Below are 10,262 nucleotides of genomic sequence, written 5' to 3' on the forward strand. Positions count from 1 at the left end.
CCGAATTCCTTTCTCCATATGGGCAAAAATGGTGCAATTGTGGGGCACCTAGAAACAACCTGTTTCATTTCCTCATTGTCTATCTTAGCCATTAAAGCTGTTATCAGTTCATTCTCCAAGCTTTGAAGAGACGCTTCAAACTCAAAGGTGTTGTTCCGTTTGTAAAAAGGTTGTTTAGATTTCGGCAGGTGTTTTCTGCCTCCCTGCGCATTTCCCATTTTGCAGCTGGTCGGGTAGGTGGAGGATGAAATAAAAGCTAGTTTGCTTGCCACCTCAGCTGGCGGAATAGACGTCCCATGGTAATTTCTCCGCTTTCAGTGTTACTCCGTGGGAGTCAGGGGAAACGTCTGATAATATCCTCGGCTGGTTGTTACTAGCAGAGATGAATGAAGTGGGATTCCAAAACAAACTGTCCAGCTGTATCGAATCCATAAACGTCAACTCAGTAGAAATCCGTAACTTGTTCTAGCAGCGGAGAAGAAAATGAGTCCAACAAAGTTGAGTCCCCAATATCTCCTCGGAGCTAATCCGGCAATCGAATGGACCATTTGATGGAATTTGGATCATATTCCATATGGATAAACAGTTTTCCCCAACCATAATAAAGTACTCCACACAATGAATGAGACCACACCGGGGAATATGCGTTTTTTGATAAGTTGTATTGAAAATATAGTCAGTTTAAATTGTACTGTACAAGTACAGTAGAGCAAAATCACCCATCGTAGCTCTCAGGTTAATAGACAGTTGACATGATTTTATATAGTTACTGTGAAGCAGTATGATGTAATATCGTGACCGTGGTCACCTCATCGGCTGACCTGACCTTTATCAGTGGTCAGAACACAACAGAATTGTTGATTAAAGATGGTTTGCCAGTTACATACTGTATCAGGCCCTTGTACAGTGTCAAGGCTGTAGGAACAACAACGTTAGAACAACAGGGTTTGTTTTGGAACAGGGTGGCAAACAGCACAATCAAAGAGTTAAGATATTTGACCGTTATACACAAATTGGTACACACTATATTAATATTATTTTAAATAATATTAATCCATCAATCACACATCCACATGTCACACGAAAAGCTCACAATAAAATAACTTTCAATTGAACACATTTAAGTTCAATGCCAACAAACTGATTAGGCAAAACAGACAAATAGTTTGGTTTCCTTCGATGACCTAAAAAACAAAGTAAGGATAAAAATGTGGTAAATATTTAAAGCAAAGTAACAAAGAATACACAATACCAATTTAAAGTATTTCTTTCTCTTAAACGCTGAGTCTATGTATTTTTCCACAGTATACTTGTATAGTCTAACATCTCACCGGATGAACATCTCACAACAAAGAAAAAAGAAACAGGATAAGAAAATAACCAACATTATTCATTTCAAGTCATGAATAAAATGAATAGTCTATAAACAGGGGTCTTCAACAGGGGTTCCTGGACCCCTAAGGGGTCCCCAGACTTTTTTTAATTTAATTTTTTTACGTTGTATTTAAGTCATAATCACTTTTTCATGATTTCTTTGAACAGTTGTAGACTTGTAGTTGCAGAAGAACTCAAAGTGCATTCAGGGGACTAATGATAACATTGCACACTGGCATTGTTCATATAGTTTGCTCATTGATCAAGGCAGAAGTTAATCTTCATCACAATAGAAGTGCAGACCACCACCACATTCTATCAGTGTTTCCATTGTGAAGGAAACTGCTATGCTGAGTGAATCAAGTGGTTGAAAGTGGTTTGTTACCTTTCAATAGATTATTTTAACATGACATATGATTAGTCATGATTCACATGACCTACTTCTTTCTTGTCCCATTGGATTTAGTATAAAAAGCATATACTATGATAGATCACAGATCACTGCTGTTGTGTTGGAGAGACGTTTGTGGAAAGGCCATCTGTTCCAGGATTATTCTCAAGCCTCCCAAGAATCAAACTGAGCATGGTATGTTGGACTGCCTTGAAGTCTTATTTGTGATTTACATTATTGTACTCAAATGATTTCAATCGATTGTAAAAACTTTAATAGAGGATTATTTTCTGCAAGTTAATGCACTGTGTGTGTGTGTGTGTGTGTGTGTGTGTGTGTGTGTGTGTGTGTGTGTGTGTGTGTGTGTGTGTGTGTGTGTGTGTGTGTGTGTGCACTCGTGTGCATGCAAAGGCTCAATGACTGAATTACTGAAGAAACTTTAAACATAAATATCCTATGTGTTTTTCAGGAACTTGAATTGAAGAATGTGTACCTGAAAGCTGGAGATCAGCTGAAAGTGAAGGGACAGATTTTACATGATGCTGACAGGTACTTTATATAAAAAGCAAATACATTGAGCAATGATTCACTCTCAGGGCTTTTAAGTGAGAACATGGTACTGTTCAAAAAGGATTGTGCTTTGAAACAGCAATGGTAATATGTAAATCATGAGCCATGTGTAAAGACTATTTGTGAGGTAATAAAAATGTAAAACAATGAAATATTATACTGTACATGTCTATAGATGTATCTAATTATTGATGTTCAACACAACCAATTCCTCATTCCAAATAGTGCAGGACTTGACTTAATCTAATCTTAAATAACAACTTTAATGCAGGTTCAGCATTAACCTGGGCTGGGATGAAGATAACCTGGTGCTGCACTTTAACCCTCGGTTCCTTGATGAAGAAGATGGATCCGTGATCGTGTGCAACTCAAGGCTGGAAGGTTGCTGGAGAGAGGAGGAGAGAAATTACAACCCCTTAGAGAGGGGCTCTGAAGTGAAGGTGAGACAATATGATGATTACACAGTAGACTGGATGGTGATAGAACATTTTGTTTTCACAAAATAAAGTGGTTATTTGTTTGTTTGTTTAATTCAATTCATGGATACTGAATGAGGTCAATTTGTACTCCTAGGCCTATGTATATTTTCATAGTTCTTGAACTACAAAATTAGCATCAACATGTTTGTCTTTCTTCTAGATTGTCATGAAGATTGCTGGAGACATGTTTACGGTGGAGCTTCCTGATGAATCGGAAGTTCAGTTCCCCAACTATGACGACATGGACAGTATCAGCTACGTCAGCATTAGTGGAGACTTCAGACTCAAATCTTTCAAAATCTGCTATAAAGATGCGTAACTACTTTGAACCATGCCTAAGCCCACTGATCAACTGAAGCGTCAACATTACTGTGTGATTTGTATATTTTAATGATTGACAAAGTGAGAGTATAGTATTTACCAATGTATGCTATCTAATGTGTGAAGATCTGATCTAAATGTATTACTTTTTTTGATATTGGAAAGTTGCATTCCAATAAACTACATTTGCTGAATCTTTCAAAAGTCTTTCACATTTACAGAGTGTGGTCATAATTGTCTCCACCAGCCGAAGGCTGAGGGAGAGTATGTTTTCCCCTCCGTCCGTCCGTCCGTCCGTCCGTGCGTCCGTGCGTCCGTCCGTGCGTCCGTGCGTCCTCGCAGTTTGTGAACAGCTAATCTCAGTCACCGTTGGCCCGATCGCTGCCAAACTGAGCACACACACTCCCTGGATGCCAATCTAGAACCTCTGCCCCACATTTTTCAAATCAGCCTCATGGTGGCGCTATAACAGGCTGATTTGTGTGGCCTGGTTGTTACCAGCTAATCTCCGGCGCCGTTGGCCCAATCGCTGCCAAACTGAGCACACACACTCCCTGGATGCTAATTCAGAACCTCTGCCCCACATTTTTTAAATCAGCCTCATGGTGGCGCTATAACAGGCCGATTTGTGTGGCCTGGTGGAGACCTGTGCTCGGAAGAGCACTGCTTCTAGTTCCAAATGTACTTATGACATCTGGACTGAACATCATAGTGTATGGGAGGGGAGGATGCTGTCCTTGTGAGATGCAGTTTTAAAGAACTTGGTATTTCTTAAGGAATAGGTTCCTGGTCATTTAACTTATGAAATAAAATCAGTTAGTGGCTTTTACCTGTGTCACAGACCTTACTTGTGACATAAATGTTTCAAATAGAAAAATAGAAACAAATACCCTGAACTGGCTCCCTGTTTGTTATCATAATTACTTCACACATGGACCACTCCATGTGTGAAGTAACCAGTACACTAGTTTAAAGGATGTTATTTGTATTTTACAACTTAGTCATTTCATTCATTTAAACGTAATTATTTGCGACATTCGAAAACTACAACTTGTATTGTGTTATTATTTGAAATTCCAGTCTAGAGATGTTAAAAAGTTGCAGCAATGAAGTATGACATATTAAGCATCATTATCAAAATCACCATTTTATTATACCAGCATTACTGTATGTTTTAGACATGCAGTAGACTAAAATACTAAGATATTTTTGAAATATGGAAAATGTTTAATAAACAATCATATGCACTGTTTTGCAAACATGTTACCCATACAGATAGTTATTACATATTCTTAAAAACAAATCACAGAGATAAAAGACTGTGTTGTCTTCATAGTTTTTGTATACCTTCATTACTCCCATCACATGAGACAAATTGCCTTCTTATAAAGAGGGTAGCAATTACAACAAGCAAGACAGTTTAGGTCATGTTCTTCTAGTTCATCATTGAATGGGAGTTGAATAGATACCTTTGAAACTTTAATGTATGCCAAGAGAGAATTGGGGACTAAATATGAGATTATGTTAGGAGAACAAAATAAATGCAGGTCACTGTTCATTGTTGACAGTGTTCTCATCCTGCAATAAACACTGCAGGAACATCATCCTGTTTCATTCTCTTTTCAATCTATGTTAATGGTATAGTGTAATGATAAGAGTCATTGTTATTGACACGTCTTGGAAAATGAATACAATGCTGGTAGTATCAAAATGTGTACATTTGATGAAGTCTGTTGAAAACTGTGTTAATGATAAAAATATATAGCTATTACTTGAGGAACCAAGAAACCAGAACAATGAATGGTTCTTGTACTTTTAATAGGCTTGATAAAGGTTATATTGCCTTTCATACAGACTTTCAATGTCTAGACTTTGATCTCTTCGTCTTCCTCAGAGAAGGTATATGATGTGTTTTGGCTACAAGTGAAAGCAGGTGGGATCGTGTCCTTAGCCTGACTCCTCCCCTGTGTGAAAGACCCGCACCCATAGTGACGTGACAGCATGTCAGCTGCCCTCTGAAACCTCTCGGCATCTGGTGTCTTCATAGATGTCCTGTCTTCATCGTGTGAGCTACAAGAGCGCTCTCTGTTATTTATACTCCCACTTAATGACGCACTTCCCACAGTGGTGTTGGGCGAACTCATTGCAGGGCTGTCCTTGACCATCTCAGAGATGGAGGTCCTCTCCTCATCATCCTGCTCCATTTCTCCCTCCCTCCCCGGTCGTCCGCTATCTTTAGTGGACTATCTTTGCTTGCACACAAGATACATCAAAATCAAATTGGTGGATTGCCATGAAACTGTCCGAGTGCATGCACGCTCCATGGAGGATGAACCTTTACAATTTAAGTGACCCCTAATCCCTCAAAACAGATACAAAAACAAAGGTGATGGGTTCCCAGATTGAGTGTCCCCTACCCTTTAATGTAGTGCTATCCTCTGGCCAAAATGACAAAAATGCATATGCATACAATAGATTCATAGGCAGATTGCAGGTCACACTCACTTTGGTATGTCTTGGACATTGTTGTCAGTTGATGTAATGTAATAATAAACCTACTGAAACCTACTGTGCAACTGCAATAGCCTTTCCTGTAAAACATGCATAGCATTGTTTGCTAATTCTTGACCTAATACATTACTTTAGACAAACAAACAAACAAACAAGTGAATGTTTATTAAAGCTAAAGTTGTGCACAAAATAAGAAAGGCACTAGGATGGCAGGAACACAAGTAACTGTTGTAACACTGGTAGTTGTTAGTTACCACAGACAGTATAGTAATTCATCAGGAACTGCGTTCCCCCACAGTTTTTTGTGGTTGTATTTCAGTAAAGTGCCACATTGGTGTAAAGATACTGGGTATGTGACGTTGAACAATAAAAATGACTATCAACATTTCCTTTCCGTGTAGATTGTTGTGAAGCTGACTGGAGACATGTTTGAAGTGGAGCTTCCTGATGGAGAGGAAGTTCAGTTCCCCAACCGTGAGGGCATGGACATCATCAGCTACGTCCGAATTAGAGGAGACTTCAGACTCACCTCTTTTAAGATCTGCTAGGAAGAGAGCTCTAGATTGAATTATGACGTTTGAACTATACAGTTCACCTGATAAATTGTTGAAATCATCTTAAGATAACATGGACTAAAACATTTTTTGATTGATTGATTGAAGAATGTATTAGAAGTTTGCAATAGAAAAAAGTACAGTTTCATGACAGTACAAATCACTGGTACAAGGTCAACTAAAAGGAGATCCTAGAAAGCCGAGGCTTATTTCCACAGGAACCACACTTTAAGTATCTCATATAACATTGAAAGACAGACGGATAGAACATAGTACTTTATTTAGGATAATATCAGTTTCAAAAGCATAACATCAAATACAAAGGCAGAAAAAAAGAAAAAGGGGGGGGGAGCATGGGGGCTTAGTCTATTTACAAGTCACGGGTAGCAGCTGTCTGAAGGTGACTTTTCATACCAATTTTGAAGGAGGCTAGGGATTTGCTCTCCTTTAGGGCTTGTGGAAGGGCGTTCCACATGTTGATGGTGTAGCAGGAGAACGAGTTAGAGCCTTGTTTAGTGTTAAATCTACGTTGATGATGATTAGTGGAGCTGCCTCTAGTGTTGTGATCGTGAACATCCTTGACCTTTAAGAAGTAGTTTGTCAGGTACATGGGAATCTTGGAGGTGTAGTGTATCTTGTACACCAGGCCCATTGCAAGATGCTGTACTCTGTCAGCTACTTTGAGCCATCCCACGCTTTCGTGGTGATGATCGGTACATTGTGAAGTATTGTTGTTTTAACATATTCATTATAAATTAATGTGTTCATTTATTCATAGTTCATAATTCATGATTACTGTCAGTAGCCTACTTTATTATTGATACACATAAATTCTTGTTCAAATCAATATTATCCTTCATTATGTACGGAGTGTATGTACCTATAAATGGTTGATCTTGTAATGTATTGGAAACAAATATTCACTATTTGCAATATCATTAAATTATGTTGTAAAATGAATCAGTTAAAAAGAGATTCAGGGGGCATAAAGAAAAACAAGTGGAAACTGAAAGTAAATGTTAAATAGTGGTGTCATCCATGCTAGGACTTCAGAACAAGTTGGTCATACTGTACAGTGGCCACTATAGTAATCTTGGCTGTGTGATTACTTGCTAGGCTCTTCCCTAAAATGTTATATATTTGCTTGTGTACATGAATGCGACATTAAAGATTAAAGTGCAAGACAAATATCACTTCTATACTTTCCCAGGTAAGCAGTGGAAGAGTCTTTTAAATGGCCTGATTCGCTGATAGTATTCATACAAATGTCCTTAATAAAACCCATTATGCATTCATTTATATTGAATTATTAGCACTAAAAGCATTTTAGATGACTTACTTCCTCAACAATTATCAATATCCAAGTTGTCATTGATGTTTGTGCAATAAAAGCAATGTCACATCAAAGATGATTGAAACGGGTCTAATGTATTTTTTCACCTTTTCCTTCACTTTCTTTCTTTTTATCCTATATCACACATCCACATGTCACACGAAAAAGCTCACAATAAAATAACTGTTTCAATTGAACACATTTAAGTTCAATGCCAACAGACGGATTAGGCAAAACACAAACAAATAGTTTAGTTTCCTTCGATGACAAGAATACACAATACCAATTTAAAGTATTTCTTTCTCTTAAACGCTAAGTGTATGTATTTTTCCACAGTATACTTGTATAGTATAACATCTCACCGGATGAACATCTCACAACAAAGAAAAAAGAAACAGGATAAGAAAATCAAAATAACCAACATTATTCATTTCAAATCACGAATAAAATGAACAACAGGGTTTCCTGGACCCCTAAGGGGTCCCCAGACTTACTACAGGGGTTTTGTCAATTGTTTGTGTGATAGGACCTATTTTTACGTTGTATTTTACGTAAGTCATAATCACTTTTTCATGATTTCTTTGAACAGCTGTAGACTTGTAGTTGCAGAAGAACTCAAAGTGCATTCAGGGGACTAATGATAACATTGCACACTGGCATTGTTCATATAGTTTGCTCATTGATCAAGGCAGAAGTTAATCTTCATCACAATAGAAGTGCAGACCACCACCACATTCTATCAGTGTTTCCATTGTGAAGGAAACAGCAGAGTGAATCAAGTGGTTGAAAGTGGTTTGTTACCTTTCAATAGATTATTTTAACATGACATATGATTGGTCATGATTCAATCAATGAACACTCACATGACCTGCTTCTTTCTTGTCCCATTGGATTTAGTATAAAAAGCCTATACTATGATAGATCACTCAGATCACTGCTGTTGTGTTGGAGAGACGTTTGTGTTTGTGGAAAGAACATCTGTTCCAGGATTATTCTCAAGCCTCTCAAGAATCAAACTGAGCATGGTATGTTTGACTGCCTTGAAGTCTTATTTGTGATTTACATTATTGTACTCAAAGGATTTCAATCGATTGTAAAAACTTTGATAGAGGATTATTTTCTGCAAGTTAATGCACTAGTGTGTGTGTGTGTGTGTGTGTGTGTGTGTGTGTGCGTGTGTGTGTGTGTGTGTGTGTGCATGTGTGGTGTGTGTGTGTGCGTGTGTGTGTGCGCGTGTGCGTGCGCGTGTGCGTGCGCGTGTGCGTGTGCGTGTGTGTGTGTGCATGTGTGGCGTGTGTGTGCGCGTGTGTGTGCGCGTGTGTGTGTGTGTGCATGTGTGGCGTGTGTGTGTGCGTGTGTGTGCGCGTGTGTGTGTGTGCGCGCGCGCGTGTGTGTGTGTGTGTGTGTGTGTGTGTGTGTGTGTGTCTGTGTGTGTGTGTGCACTCGTGTGCATGCAAAGGCTCAATGACTGAATTACTGAAGAAACTTTAAACATAAATATCCTATGTGTTTTTCAGGAATTTGAATTGAAGAATGTGTACCTGAAAGCTGGAGATCAGCTGAAAGTGAAGGGACAGATTTTACATGATGCTGACAGGTAAAGCTATACTTTATTATATAAAAAGCAAATACATTGAGAAATGATTCACTCTCAGGACTTTTAAGTGAGAAAATGGTATTGTTCAAAAATAATTGTGCTTTGAAACAGCAATGGTAATATGTAAATCATGAGCCATGTGTAACTATTGTGAGGTAATACAATTTTAAAACAATTAAGTATTATACTGTACATGTACCGGTATATAGTGTATAGATGTACCGTATCTAATTATTGTTTGATGTTCAACACAACCAATTCCTCATTCCAAATAGTGCAGGACTTGACTTAATCTTAAATAACAACTTTAATGCAGGTTCAGGATTAACCTGGGCAGGGATGAGGATAACCTGGCGCTGCACTTTAACCCTCGGTTCTTTGATGAAGAAGATGGATCCGTGATCGTGTGCAACTCAAGGCTGGAAGGTTGCTGGAGAGAGGAGGAACGAAATTACAACCCCTTAGAGAGGGGCTCTGAAGTGAAGGTGAGACAATATGATTACACAGTAGCCTGGATGGTGATAGAACATTTTGTTTTCACAAAATAAAGTGGTTATTTGTTTGTTTGTTTAATTCAATTCATGGATACTGAATGAGGTCAATTTGTACTCCTAGGCCTATGTATATTTTCATAGTTCTTGAACTACAAAATTAGCATCAACATGTTTGTCTTTCTTCTAGATTGTCATGAAGATTGCTGGAGACATGTTTACGGTGGAGCTTCCTGATGAATCGGAAGTTCAGTTCCCCAACTATGACGACATGGACAGTATCAGCTACGTCAGCATTAGTGGAGACTTCAGACTCAAATCTTTCAAAATCTGCTATAAAGATGCGTAACTACTTTGAACCATGCCTAAGCCCACTGATCAACTGAAGCGTCAACATTACTGTGTGATTTGTATATTTTAATGATTGACAAAGTGAGAGTATAGTATTTACCAATGTATGCTATCTAATGCGTGAAGATCTGATCTAAATGTATTACTTTTTTGATATTGGAAAGTTGCATTCCAATAAATTACATTTGCTAAATCTTTCAAAAGTCTTTCACATTTACAGAGTGTGGTCATAATTCCAACGTTATGTGTATACAGTCTTGGGTGTAGTGTGTTCAACTTGTAAAGACATA

General features: G+C 38.2%; 2 protein-coding genes across 2 annotated transcripts; both read left to right on the forward strand.

Annotated features, from left to right (window-relative positions):
* Positions 1–1,797: 1,797 nt before the first annotated feature.
* LOC308282847 (galectin-2-like) lies at positions 1,798–7,065 on the forward strand (the record flags this gene model as incomplete). The annotated part of the gene is made up of 5 exons (XM_080723233.1): positions 1,798–1,839; positions 2,235–2,314; positions 2,607–2,775; positions 6,048–6,283; positions 6,916–7,065. The coding sequence occupies 4 exons, from the start codon at positions 1,798–1,800 to the stop codon at positions 6,192–6,194; spliced, it is 438 nt and encodes a 145-aa protein (XP_080579359.1). The 3' UTR covers positions 6,195–6,283; positions 6,916–7,065.
* Positions 7,066–7,155: 90 nt separating this feature from the next.
* Positions 7,156–9,970, forward strand: LOC308282848 (galectin-1-like; the record flags this gene model as incomplete). Its single annotated transcript, XM_080723234.1, has 4 exons — positions 7,156–7,212; positions 9,051–9,130; positions 9,447–9,615; positions 9,812–9,970. 4 exons carry the CDS (start codon positions 7,156–7,158, stop codon positions 9,968–9,970), a joined length of 465 nt encoding a protein of 154 aa, XP_080579360.1.
* Positions 9,971–10,262: the final 292 nt, after the last annotated feature.

Source organism: Nannobrachium achirus, assembly GCF_963921795.1.
Source record: "Nannobrachium achirus genome assembly, chromosome: 4".
In the NCBI taxonomy this organism is placed as follows: domain Eukaryota; kingdom Metazoa; phylum Chordata; class Actinopteri; order Myctophiformes; family Myctophidae; genus Nannobrachium; species Nannobrachium achirus.